Consider the following 15,063-nt stretch of genomic DNA (forward strand, 5'->3'; position numbering starts at 1 on the left):
TATTTATTTACCAAACATTTTCTGAGCACCAATTATGTACAAAAAACTCTTTTAGGTACTATGTAGAATACTTGATAATTCAAAAAATTACCCCTGCCCTTCAGCACCTTAAAAGCTATTTGATGATATACTTTATTTAACACAGCAAATACGTATGGAGCTCCTGATATGTGCCAGATTGTGAAGAACTCTGAGTGTTAGCTTGAGACGGCTTAGCTTAATCTTACAGGCAATGGAGAGCATTGGAAGATTTGTGAGCAAGTGAATATCATAGTCAAGGTCATGCTTACAAAGATGTATTTGATGGTGGTGCCTAGAAAGGATCAGAGGGAGGGAGTTTGCAGATGGGACTGATAAGGGGATTACTGTAATATTCTACATGGAAAATATTTTTTAAATAGGTTTTGTCTTTGGGGTTTAGATACCTGGAGTCATATTCTGTGGCAGGAAACATTTTTCCTTGTTTTCAGATGAGGATATAATCTCACTGGATATGGTTGGATCCTTGGAAGAAGTTCCTTTACCTGGAGGAGATCAAATGAAAGATCATTTGAGAGAATATAAGAAAGCTATAAGCAAGGATTGCAAGTTTTTATCAAGTGATCATTTTTTTCTCCAGGGCTGGTGGCCTAGAAGAACTCTAATTGTTATCACCATTGCCTAATAATTATTTAGTATTCAACTAAAGCATACTATCTCAATCCTACAGCAGCCTGGGTGTCCCCACTTTATTTAAAAAAAAAATTTCCCACCTACAGCTCAGACTGAGTCCCATGGCCTAGTATACTGAAGGTGTTCAATATATGCTGAGCCTACAAGGTCATTACAGATCTGACTACAGCAAGATGGATAATGGAAGTGCTGGAGCAGAGCAAGTGAGAATAGCATCATAAGGGAGGTGGCTGGGGCATGGTTGTAATGGCCCTGAAATGTATGATTGTCCCCAGACTGCCCTTCTGTCTACCCACTATACAGAGTCCTGTATGGGACTTCTTTCCTCCCCAGCTCTCTAAAGTGTTCCTGTCTTTGCAGCTGTAAAATTGGAGTGAAGAGGAGAGGAAAGAAAATCATAGCATAGACTAGTGTTAAGGAGGAGGCTATTTTGATGGCATGGGGTTGAAAAGAGAAGAAGAGTACAGCAATAAAGCACAAGGCAGCAGGTAAAAATGAATAGAAGGGAAATTCACAAGTATTGATATGGGATGTGGGCCTCCTTCATGGTATCCTCAAAATACAACAAGAGAACTCAAGTCCTTAACACATTACTGTTGGTTACTCTGTTCTTTTGAACACGACACTGCTCAAGGACTCCACCATGGGGTCAGAAGATTATAAGCATTACCTGATACTAGAAATAGGGATTAGGAATCTTGGCTCAACCACCATTTGTCAGTCATTCATCTAACCATCCAGCTTCTTCAATTGTAAAATGTTGGTGGATCAAACTCAAGCAGACCTACCACGTTTGCATTCTGGACCTGTGTTTCTGTTGATGCAGCCCAAGAGTGATAACAGATGAAGTAATCACACTCCATCCAATCACTGCTGGTTAATGCTGACCCCAAATCCTCAAATTACTGCCAGAAGTCTTTGCCTTCTTCTGTGGCTATACAGTGGGACTTTGAGACCCAAGCTGAGGATCTTCCATGTCTTCATAGCAGGAACAGTTAGCACTTTTTTGGGTAATGAACAGGGAATGAAATGGATTTTGGCTTGAATGGGCTGAAGGACAGGCCCATTAGCTCACAGCTCTTCATCTAGCAAATCTTGTTAGGGGTCAGTGCTGAAAGTTAGGCAGCTTAGCTAGAAAGCTGGCAGCAATGAGGCACAGTCTACCAGGATCATTTTGTCGTTCTGCCTCCAGGAACCAGAAGTAACTACAGCAAAAAGGCTCTGGCTTGGGAATCATGAGATATGAGTTTGCACAAATCAGATTCTCCGATAACATTAGTTAGGTAACATTGGTCAAGATATTTCATCCGTCCATTTGTTGAGATTTCACATTTCCCAGTAATAAGTGAGGGCTTGATGTAAATTAGTGTTTCTCAACCCTGGCTGCCTATTCAAATCCCCCAGGATGCTTTTTAAAAATATCAGTGCCGAGGCCTCATCTCCAGAAATGCTGATTTACATCGTTCATAGTGCTGCCCAGTCATGGGTATTTTTCTTTTTTTCTTCCCCCCTCCCCTGAAGAGCGGCGCGTGGCCTCACGGTGGGGCCAGCCCACCACTCACCGGAAGGCGAGGGGTTCTGCCCACACACGCTGCGGGGGCTACTGCGCACTTTGGAGAGGCGGCGGCAGGGAGGTCCGGCGCCCCAACGCTCCCTCTCGGATCGCTAGAGAAGGCTTTCCCACCCAGGGCGCGTCGTCCCCCAGTCCCCCACCCATCGTCTCCCTATCAGGCCCACGGACGCACTTCGGGAGATGCCAGTTCTCTGCTGGGGGTTGGGGGGGGGGCTCTTCCCAGCCGGTCACGATAGCTCACACTCCCGCGTGCCACCCCGGCGAAGAGGGAACACAACGGCCAAGTCAGTCCCCCTGCACATATGAGGATGACCCCCACAAGGCACCTGCCTCTACGAGGGACACCGCCGTGCCTCCCTTATCACCTGGACTCCCCGAGAGAGCTGCTCACCAGACTCACCACCAGAGGGGGGGACCCGAGGGGCTCACTGAGAACCGGAAGTGACGCCACCTGAGGGACGCCTGTAGCCAGCCAGGGGCACCGCAGGGAGTAGGCGGGACGCTCACGCACCGACGGGGGGCGCGTGGTGAACTCTGGGACGCCTCGCGAGACCCTGCGAGAAGGAGAGGCTAAAGTGTCGGCTGCGTAAGTGGACCCGGTCTGCCTGACGCCCGCCGTGAGGCATGGGGCAGGAGACCGAAGTCCAGCGGGGTTCCGCACCACTGCCTTAAAAAAGAGCGGTCCTGTTCGCCATGAACATCCGTCCCTCGCTCGTCAGGCGCGACTTGGGCCCGGCCGGGAAGAGCTAGACAACACCACATCGATACAGGTATTTTTCTTAAGTTCCGCAAATGATTCTGATTTGAGCCAGTATTAAGAACCATACATCTGGTGGGATGAATTGGGAGATTGGGATTGACATGTATACACTGATGTGTATACAATGGATGACTAATCAGAACCTGCTGTATAAAAATATAAAATTAAATTAAAAAATTAAAAAAAAAAAGAACCATACATCTACATAAAGTTTTCACACTTTAATGAGTGTATGAATCACCTGGGGCTATTGATAAATTGCAGATTCTGCCTCAGTAGATGGAAGCCTGAGGTTCTTCATTTCTAATGTGCTCCCAGGTGACCATCCTGCTGGTCCCAGGATCACACTTGGAGTGGCAGCCTGCTTCCTTACACTAGGACAGAGTTTGAAAACTGGTATACCAGAGGCCGCAGGCCACAGAAAACCCACAAACATTTTTCTTTTTTCTTTTCTTTTTTTCCCCCTGCACAGTGAATTTTTTTTTTTAAACAGGAGAAAAACATAGAGATTTTATTTAACATATGTCTTATATAATGTGAAAGTCCACATGAGGAAATGAAGATCTAAAGAAGGGGGAAAACCTAAAGGATTTTATACTAGGTTGAAGAAACACAAGCAATTGAGGAAAAGTAAAATATTGGGAGAGGCTAAAGGAATTTAAGAATTATTTTAACAAGCTGTTGGGGGTTTTTTTTGTTTTTTTTTAACATCCTTATTGGAGTATAATTGCTTTACAATGGTGTGTTAGTTTCTGCTACCGCACAGTGAATTTTTAAGGTTTAAATTGCTCTACATCATTTAGAAATCAGGATGTTTTACATAACCCAGATGCTTGGCTTTGCTTTGAAAACCGGAAAAACTATAGTCTGGGACCCTCATGCTTATCTGGCAACAGTCAGCTGGGACTGAGTGCTCGCTGCCACCACTATGGGGCATTTGTCCTCTGGCTATCACGGTCCCCAAACTGCCAGCTCACGTATTTACACCCAGCCCTGGCAAACTTTGTGAGTCTGTCCCTGTTGTAAGGCTCCATGAGAAGAGACAATGGCCTGAGGACCATGAGGGCCTGTGGCATGAGCCTACCTTGAAGAAGGAAATTCATGATGGTGACCCTGGTTTGGGGGAGAGGGTAGGGCGCACAGCTCTTAAAGGACACGTGAGGTTTAGAGCAGAAAATCGCAGTTTTGCAGAATGTGATTTGTGGATAGTCTGCATCAGAATTATTTAGTTGCTTGTTTTTTAAAAGATACCTGTACCAAAAAAAACTTGGAGTAAAAGAAGAGTATTTGCATGACTTGGGGTAGCCAGCAATTTCCTAAACAGAATGGAAAAAGTACTACCCACAAAAGAAATAATGGATAGATTGGAATACGGTAAATGCCCTACATATGAATCTTCAAGTTGTGAACTTTCAAACATGCGAACGTGCCCAGAGAAAGTACAAAGAGATACAAGAGGAAAAAGAAGTAACTGAAGAACCAAAGAGTTTCACAGTGCAGGAAATGGCAAGGGGCTTTTCTTTATTTGAGGAGGCAGTGTTAGTTTTTGAGGCACAGGACCCGAACGTAGAACAGTACACGAAGGTTGCAGCAGCTGTTTAGAATGCAATCCAGTGGTACTGTGTCATCTAGGATGAGAAAAGAGGAGCTACTACCCAGACATCACTGGATCATTTTTTCAAGAGGATAGACAGAACTGAATCCAGCAAGGAACCAGAAGCTGTGCCATCAGTGTCAGGTGTGAGTGAAATTGCAGCTTGCCTTCTGTCTCCTATTGCTGACGATCCTTCAGCTCTACCATCTCCCACCTCCTCCCTCTCCTCCAGTCAGTAACTCTTCTTGCCTGTTCACTCGATGCCAGCCCCTGTATGCCAGCTGTTGTACTGTACTACTGTACTTTTCAAGGTACTGTACTGTAAGATTAAAAATGGTTTCTTTATTTTTTGTGTTTGTTTTTTATGTATTATTTTTGTGAAAAGTATTATTAACCTATAACAGTACAGTACTATATAGCTGATTGTGTTAGTTGGGTACCTAGGCTAACTTTGTTGGACTTACGAACAAATTAGACTTACAAACTTGCTTTCAGGACAGAACTCATTCGTATGTAGGGGACTTACTGTACATTAAAAGCAAATCTTCTGTTAGTCAAAAGATGTAATTAAGAGAGCGAAAAAGGAGACAGAATAGAAGAAACTATAGACAATATGTGTATTCATCAGAGAATTTAAATCAAGAATATATAAAGAATGCTAAAAATATTTAAGAAATAGATGGGTAACCCACTAGAAAAATGGGCAAAAGCCTTGAATAGGCATTTCACCAAAGATAATATCCAAACAGCCAGTAGATTTATGAAAATTTTCTCAAGTTCATCAGGGAAATGAAAATTAAAACCACAGTGGAACACCTCTACACAGATTGGCAAAAATGAAAAAAACAGGTAAAGCCAAGTGTTTGTAAGGATACACAGCAACCAGAACTCTCATATACTGCAAGTGTGAGAATAAATTTTGAAAATTTTCACTTTGGAAAACTGTTTGACAGTATCACTTCAAGCTGAACATATGCATAGGTACATGTGCATAAGATTCAGCAGTTCCACTCCACTATTATCCCAAATAATACATACATGTGGTCACAAGAATATATCTACTAAAATACTCAGAGCAGTAGTAATTCATAACAGCCCAAACCTGGCAACGACTCAAATGTCCATCTACACTAGAATGGATAAATAAATGATGACATATACAATTAAATACAATATACCAATGAGAAGTAATGAATTACAGCCACAGGAAGCAGCATAGTTGGATATATTCACCTTGTGAAAATTCACCAGCTGTGTACATATAATTTCATGTACAATTCTGTATGAATGATAAATTTCAATAAAAAGATGAATTTTAAAATATTCCTGGAGCCTTCTCACTTACTCCCCTGAGAATATCTAGGGGTAGAGTCTGGAGCCATGTATTTTCACCTAGCACTTTGAGGATTTCTGATGTTCTCTATAGTGTGAGAATCTCTAGAGTAGAAAGAGCTAATTCACCAACTGTTCTGGGACCCATGAGCCAGAAGACACCTTCTTGAGAAACAGTGAAGAATCTGAAAAATCAGAGGGAGCTCTATAATGTGAAGAACAGTTAATAGTTGCACAGGGATTTACAGTTTACAGAGCTCTTTTAAACATGGAATTATATTTCAGCATGAAAGATTTGAAGACTTGAGCTGGGCCTTGAAAAAGAACCAGAGACCACAACACGGAACTATCATATCAGGGAGTGGCCAAGATGGTGGAGTAGGAAGACCCTGAGCTCACCTCCTCTCACAGGCACACCAAAATTACAACTATTTACAGAGCAACTATTGATGAGAAAGACCAGAAGACTAGCAAAAAAATCTTCTACAACTAAAGATATAAAGAAGAAACAATACACAGTAAGACAGGTAGGAGGAGCAGAGGCATGGTCTCGTCAAGTTCTGTACCCCAAGGTGGGCAACCCACAAACAGGAGGATAATTACAATTGCAGAGGTTCTCCCCAAGGAGTAAGGGGTCCAAGCTCACACTGGACTCCCCAGCCCAGGGATCCTGCACCAGAAAGCAAACCCCCAGAACATTTGGCTTTGAAGGCCAGTGGGGCTTATTTTCAGGAGTCCCAGAGGTCTGAAGGAAATAGAGACTCCACTCTTAAAGGGCACACACAAAATCTCACATTCTCTGGGACCCAGGAAAGAGGCTACCGCTTGGAAGGAGCCTGAATCAGACCTACCTGATTATCTTGGAGAGCCTCCCGGAGAGGTAGGAGGCAACTGGAACTCACCATGGGGACATGGACAATGGGGACAGCCATTTTTGGGATCTTGTCCTATCATGAGGACACTGGTACTGGCAAGCACCATTTTGGAATTTCCCTCTAGCTTATTAGTGCTGGACCTCGCCCCACCAGCAGCCTGTCAGTACCAGTACTGTGATGTCTCAGGCCATGCAACAGGCCAGGCAAGGACACAGCCCCACCCATTGGCAGGCTGGCGGCCGTAAGACCCCTTGAGCTCATAGCCACCCCAGGACCTGGCCCTGTCTACCACAGGGCTGACTCCAGCTGCAGGATCCCCAGGCCCTGCAGCCAGAGACCCCAGGACCCAGCTCTGCCCACCAGTGGTCCAGCACTAGCCCCAGTACCCAGCCTTACCAACCCATGGGCAAGTACCAGCCCTGGGATCCCCTGGGCTCCGACCATACCCACCATCTGGCAGACATCAACCACAGCACCACTATAGCCCTGCAGCCTGCCATGTCAGGACCCAGCCCACCCACTAACAGGTCAGCACCAGGCCCAGGACCCCATGGGACCCAGCCTTGCCCACCAGAAGGTCAGCACCAGTACTGGGACCCTCCAGGCCATGGTCCCCCCATCTAGCAGGCTGACACCAGCTCTGAAATACCTTGGGCCCCTCAGCCAGCCATCAGAGGACCGAGCCCTTCTCACCAGTGGGCCAACACTAGCTTAGGGACACCCCAGATCCTGCAGTCAGCAATGTAAGGAACCAACCCTGCTCAACAGCAGGCTAACAATAGATCCAGGACCCCGACCCTGCAATCACCCACCCAGAACCCAGCTCCACCCACCAGCACTAGCCCCAGCACCTCTGGGGCTCCACAGCCAGCTGCCTCAGATTACCCAGCCATGCCTACCAGTGACCTGGCAACCAACCAGACTGGGGGCCAGCCATACCTACCAGACTACCCCAGTAGTCAGCCTGCCACAACAGAAGAACCCATGCAACCCACATAGGGGGCACCCCTAGATCATATAGCTCTGGTGACCAGAGAGGAGTGCACTGCTGGGACACATAGGACATCTCCTACAAAAGGCCACTACTCCAAGGTTGGGAAATGTAGTTAACCTATCAAATGCATAGAATTTTTTTTAAAAAAGCAAATTGGGCAAAATGAGGCAACAGAAGAATATATTCCAAATGAAGGAACAAGATAAAACCCCAGAAGAAGAACTAAGTGAAGTGGAGATAAGCAATCTACTAATAAAGAGTTCAAGGTAAGGATCATAAAGATGTTCAAGAACTCAGGAGAAAATTGGATGAACAGAGTGAGAAGTTAGAAGTTTTTAACAAAGGGTTAGAAAATATAAAGAACCAAACAGAGATGAAGAATACAATAACTGATATAAAAAATACACTAGAAGGAATCAACAGTGGATTATATGACATAGAGGAAGAGATCAGTGAGCTGGAAGGCAGAGTAGTGGAAATCACTCAAGCTGAAAACAAAAAGAAAAAGGAATGAAAATTAATGAAGACAGTTTAAGAGACCTCTAGGACAACATCAAGCATACTAACATTCACGTTAAAGGGGTCCCAGAAGGAGAAGAGAGAGAGAGAAGGGAGCAGGGAACATAATAGCTGAAACCTTTTTAACCTGGGAAAGCAAACAGACATCTAGGTCCAGGAATCACAGAGAGTCCCAAACAGAATCAACCCAAAGAGAACCACACCAAGACACATTGTAATTAAAATGTTGGAAATCATAGATAAAGGGAGAATATTAAAAGGGCAAGAGAAAAACAGCAAATTACATACAAGGAAAGTCCCATAAGGCTATCAACTGACTTTTCAGCAGAAACTCTGCAGGTCAGAAGGGGCTGGCACAATACATTTAAAGTGATGAAAAGGAAAAACCTACAACCAAGAATACTCAACCTGGAAAGGCTTTCATTCAGATTTGATGGAGAGATCAAAAGTTTTACAGACAGACTTCCCTGGTGGCGCAGTGGTTAAGAATCTGCCTGCCAATGCAGGGGACACGGGTTCGAGCCCTGGTCTGGGAAGATCCCACATGCTGCGGAGCAGCTAAGCCCGTGAGCCACAACTACTGAGCCTGCACGTCTGGAGCCTGTGCTCCGCAACGGGAGAGGCCACGACAGTGAGAGGCCCGCGCACCGCGATGAAGAGTGGCCCCCGCTTGCCACAACTAGAGAAAGCCCTCACACAGAAACGAAGACCCAACACAGCCAAAAATAAGTAAATAAATTTAAAAAAAAAAAAAGGAAAAAAACTCAACTATATAAAAAAAAAAAAAGTTTTACAGACAAAAGCTAAAAGAGTTCAGCACCACCAAGCTTTACAAGAAATTTTAAAGGGACTTCTCTAAGCAAACAAGAAAAGGCCACAACTAGAAACATGAAAATTACGAAAGAAAAAAGCTCATTAGTAAAGGCAAACATGCAGTAAAAGTAGTAACTCAACTACATATAAAGCTAATAGGAAGGTTAAAAGAAGAAAGTAGTAAAATCATCTGTAGCCACAATAAGTAAAGAGTACACAGTACAAAAGTTATATGTGTGTGTGTGTGTGTGTGTGTGTGTGTGTGTGTATAAATGCCTCATGGTAACCATAAACCAAAAATCTACAATAGATACACACACAAAAAAGAGATACAAACACAAACATAGTACTAAAGATAGTCATCAAATCACAAGAGAAAGGAACAAAAGAAGAAGAAAGAAACAAAAAAGAACTCCAAAAACAATTAACAAAATGGCAATAAGTATATACCTATCAATAATTACTTTAAATGTAAATAGACTGAATGTTCCAATCAAAAGACATAGAGTGGCTGAATGGATACAAAAACAAGACCCATACATATATGCTGCCTACAGGAGATTCACTTCAGATCTAAAAACACAAACAGACTGAAAATGAGGGAATGGAAAAAGATATTCCATACAAATGGAAATGAAAAGGAAGCCGCAGTAGCAAAACTTATATCAGACAAAATAACTTTAAAAAACACAGTAACAAGAGACAAAGAAAGGCACTACATAATTAACAAGGGATCAATCCAACAGGAGATATAAAAATTGTAAATATATATGCATCTGACAGTGGAGCACCTAAATACATAAAGCAAGTATTAACAGACATAAAGGGAGAAATGACAGTAACCCAATATTACTAGGGGGCTTTGACACCCCACTTATTTCAATAATAGACAAATCATCTAGACAAAATCAATACAGAAATACTGGGCTTAAATGATACATTAGACCAGATGAACTTAGTAGGTTTATATAGAACAGTCCATCCAAAATCAGCAGAATACACATTCTTTTCAAGTACACATGGAACATTCTCTAGGATAGATCACACGCTAGGCCAAAAAACAAGTCTCAGGAAATTTATGAAAATTGAAATTCTATCAAGCATCTTCTCTGACCACAACACTGTAAGACTAGAAATCAACTACAAGAAATAAAAACCTGCAAAGAGCACAAACACATGGAGGCTAAACAGTATGCTACTAAACAACCAGTGGATCACTGAAGAAATCAAAGAAGAAATCAAAAAATATCTGGAGACAAATGAAAACTAAAACACAATGATCCAAAATCTATGGGACACAGCTAAAGCAGTTCTAAGAGGCAAGTTTATAGCAGTACAAGCCTACCTTGAGAAACAAGAAAAATCACAAATAACCTAGCCTTATACCTAAAGGAACTAGAAAAAGAAGAACAAACACAACCCAAAATTAGTAGAAGGAAAGAAATCATAAAGATCAAAGCAGAAATGAATGAAATAGAAACTGAAAAAACAATAAACTAAGAGCTTGTTCTTTGAAAAAATAAACAAAATTGATAAACCTTTAGCCAGATTCATCAAGAAAAAAAAGAGAGAGGGCCCAAATCACAAGGAAAAAATTTTTTTCCTTTTCTTTAATTTTATATCTGTAGGAAATAATGGATGTCCACTAAACTTATTGTGGTAATCAGTAGTTCAAATCATCATGCTGTACACCTTAAATTTGTACAGTGCTGAATGTCAATTACATCTCAATAAAACTGGAAATAAACTATCATAGAATAAAGTACTTTAGAAAAAATATATGATTTTTTTAAAATGACAAAGGAAATAAACCAAAAGGTCCATGATAGATATTGCTGGGTCACTTTTAACCATTTTTTCTATACTTTTGTCTACTTTCCAAATATTCTGTAATGGACATGCTTTGTTTTCTAAAAATGGAGGCAGGTAGAGAAGTGGCTAGGAAAAAAATCTGCAATCAGGTAGTTCTGGACTCAATCCCTGGCTTCCTCATTAGCCATGTGACCCATGTAAACCTAGTCTATGTCATTCAGATAGGGCTGACTCCATCCCTAGCTCCAAAAGTGGACACATGACTCAAGTGTAAGCCAGTCAGGTTATGCTGTACCGTGGCCAGATGACCAAAGTTAAGCCGATGAGAACTGGTCCTAGGACTCCCCTTAGACCTCTTCAGGAAAAGATTCCTTTCCACTGCACTTGAAGCTGTGAATATGACAGTCTGGAGCTGTGGGGCCCACCACAGGGAGAAAGTTTGCCTGAGGTTGAGGCCAACCCAGTACAAACAGAGCTTAGGAAAGATAACTTCCAGACAATATCATTTGAATATTTTGACCCAGACATACCTGAAACAAACAACCCCTGAACTTTTCATTTATGAATCAATAAATTACTTTCTGGAAGCTAGTTTTATTTTTATTATTATTATTGGTCAGAGAAAGATACTAACACTCAATTCAAAAAACAGAGATTTATTTAAAAACTGCCAAACTAGGCCTAAATAGACCTTTCTCCAAAGAAGACATACAGATTGCCAACAAACACATGAAAGGATGCTCAACATCACTAATCATTAGAGAAATGCAAATCAAAACCACAATGAGATAGCACCTCACACCAGTCAGAATGGCCATCATCAAAAAATCTACAAACAATGAATGCTGGAGAGGGTGTGGAGAAAAGGGAACCCTCTTGCACTGTTGGTGGGAATGTAAATTGATACAGCCACTATGGAGAACAGTATGGAGGTTCCTTAAAAAACTAAAAATAGAACTACCATACGACCCAGCAATCCCACTACTGGGCATATACCCTGAGAAAACCATAATTCAAAAAGAGACATGTACCACAATGTTCATTGCAGCCCTATTACAATAGCCAGGACATGGAAGCAACCTAAGTGTCCATCGACAGACGAATGGATAAAGAAGATGTGGCACATATATACAATGGAATATTACTCCGCCATAAAAAGAAACGAAATTGAGTTATTTTTAGTGAGGTGGATGAAGCTAGAGTCTGTCATACAGAGTGAAGTAACTCAGAAAGAGAAAAACAAACACCGTATGCTAACACATATATATGGAATCTAAAAAAAAAAAAAAGGTTCTGATGAACCTAGGGGCAGGACAGGAATAAAGATGCAGATGTAGAGAATGGACTTGAGGACACAGGTAGGGAGAAGAGTAAGCTGGGACAAAATGAGAGAGTAGCATTGACATATACACACTACCAAATGGAAAATAGATAGCTAGTGGGAAGAAGCTGCATAGCACAGTGAGATCAGCTCAGTGCTTTGTGACCACCTAGAGGGGTGGGATAGGGAGGGTGGGAGGGAGATGCAAGAGGGAGGGGATATGGGGATATATGTATACATATAGCTGATACACTTTGTTATACAACAGAAACTAAGACAACATTGTAAAGTAATTATACTCCAATAAAGATACTAAAAAAATAAAATAAAATTGACTTTGGCACAGAAAAAAAAAACAACAACTGCCAAACTGCTTTCCAAAATGGCTGTACCATTTTGCATTTTCATCAGCAATGTGTGAAGGTTCCTGTTGCTCCACATCTACATCAACACTTGATAGTATCCGTCTTCTTAACTGTAGCCATTCTAGTAGGTTTGCAGTTTTATCTCATTGTTTCAATTTATACTTCCCTAATAACTAATGATGTTGAATATTTTTTCACATGCTTATTTTCCATCCCTGTATTTTCTGAATGAAAGTGTCTGTACATTTTAATTGGGTTGTTTACCTTCTCATTACTGAGTTATAAGATTTTTTAAAATATTCTGGATACAAGTGTCAGATATGTGGTTTACAAATATCATCCCCCAGTCTATGGCTTCCTCTTTATTTTGTTGGTCGATTTATATAGGTGGTAGAAAAGCAGGATTACTGGTAAAGAGCTCAGCAGGATAGGGGTGAATTAACTTTACATGCACATGAGCTGACAGAGGACATACTGGAGAGGTGAGTGGTCATGGGGCTAAAATGGATAAATATGGTAGAGTCAGGATAGGGAGAGTATTTTAAGGAAGGCAGAGGAATTTAGATTGGATATAGCAAGCAATATGGAGCTATGAAACATTCCTGCGCATAGGCGTGGCAAAACAAAAGTGGAAATTCTACCTGGGATAGCACAGGAAGGACAGAGAGAGGCAAGGAGGAGAAGCAAGGAGAATAGCTGAAAAATTGTATGGCAGTCCGCGGGTGTGAGTGTGAGAATATGGACTGTGATCTTGGCAAATGAGAAGTCAGGGAATAAAGTGAATGACACTATATTTTAAAGTTAGAAAAGGGAAGGCATCTTGACATTTTAAATATGAGAGATAAAGATGAGGAGAGACAATAATTACAGAAAACGAATATTTGAAGGGAATAAAAGACCGTTGAGTTCCACTCCTAATTTTACTGTTGAGAAACTAAGGCCCCACAGAGGAGTAATGATTTTACCGGGGTCACGCAGCAAGTCAGCAATAGAGTCAGAGGCCATCCAGATCGTTGGGTGCAGACCTTGCCAGTTCCACTACATAAACCCAACCTCAGAACGCTGAGATGTAAGGTTTCCAACTTGGGAAATATTTCACTCACAGAAACTTGCTGGAAATGAGAATTCACTCCTGTTTCTCCTCTCTCAGTCTCTCCTTGATCCCACCCATCCACCACCACTCCCAACTTTAAGAAGATAACTAAACAGTAAACATTTCCCTGCATTCTTTTTTTCTCCACCCACATTTTTTTTCTTTGACCTGACAAGCATACAACCATCAATTTTTATGATGTAAACCCACATTGTCCTTCTTGGAACAAATACCAAATTAGAATTACTGCTACATTTATCTACATGAATATATCTTAAATCATAATGTTGAGCAAAACAAAAAAAGCAGTTTGCATAATGATATCATTTTAAGTTTAAAAATCTTCAAAATAAATTCTTTGCAATGATACGAGTACACAAATATGTAATAAAAGCACAAAACCACTGAATTCATGAATGTGATTAATTTGGGGGAGGGAGAGTAGGTAGTGAGATTGGGAAGAACTACCAGGGGACCCTAATTGTATCTGTAATCTTTTATTTTTTCGAAAAGTAAAAGAAAGAAAAAGTTCTGAAGCTAATACGACAAAAAGTAGAAATTTGCATATTGTTCTCATAGTCTCTATTATCAGTATGTTCAAAGCGCCTCACGAGTTTTTTAAAGCTCAAATGTGAAGCATCGTTTACTATTGTCAGCATTCACCCCCCCATCTCCTATAATTTTACCGATGATTCATATTTACCAAAAAGGTTGAAAGGAAAGTTACAAACAACAGCAGTCAATGTAGGCAAATGTATCTCTCCCACATCCTCTGTTTAAGGGTGTAAGTCTGCCAGATGTCTTCAAGATAGTGTTGAAAGATAAGGGGGCAGTGCTAGAAGCTTTTAGACCAACAAATCTTGACATGACTTGCTCTGTGATCCTAAGTGAGCAACTGTAGTTTAACAGTGGCAAGAATTTCCAGGGGTCCAGAAGCCAGAAATCATGACAGTTACTAGAAACCCACCCCCTGCCCACATGCAATCAGGAGATTTATGTAAGTAAGAAACATCACGGAAACAGATGCTGCAGGCAGAGTCCATGTGTGAGAATGCAGCACACCTGGGGGGTGTCAGGGACAGTGTTTGTCATTGTGTCACAGGAAGGCAAACCAGCTGGGCAGCTGTCCAGGGCTTAGTACTGTCAAGCCTTCTCCTTTCCTGCCTCCCTAACCCCTGAGGACTGTTGGTCCTCACTGTTTACTCCCACTGAAACACAGTGACTGAAGCAGCCAAAGAAGCAGGAGCAGACTCCTACTCCAGTGGAGTAAGGAATAGGAAGAAGGGATGTGGAAGTGGTCCCTATTAGCTGACAATAAAACAGCCCACAGTTACTGAGGG

At 41.9% G+C, this 15,063-nt stretch overlaps 1 protein-coding gene across 8 annotated transcripts in view; it reads right to left on the minus strand.

The window, feature by feature from the left end:
• Positions 1-15,063, minus strand: part of SH3TC2 (SH3 domain and tetratricopeptide repeats 2) — a 67,304-nt gene that overhangs the window by 49,692 nt on the left and 2,549 nt on the right. For all 8 annotated transcript variants that reach the window (XM_082382627.1, XM_082382629.1, XM_082382630.1 and 5 more), the window contains exon 2: positions 426-524. In XM_082382627.1, coding sequence (XP_082238753.1) covers positions 426-524 — 99 coding nt within the window. The remainder of the gene's footprint in view (positions 1-425; positions 525-15,063) is intronic.

This window comes from Balaenoptera borealis, assembly GCF_965194805.1.
Source record: "Balaenoptera borealis genome assembly, chromosome: 2".
Lineage (NCBI taxonomy): Eukaryota > Metazoa > Chordata > Mammalia > Artiodactyla > Balaenopteridae > Balaenoptera > Balaenoptera borealis.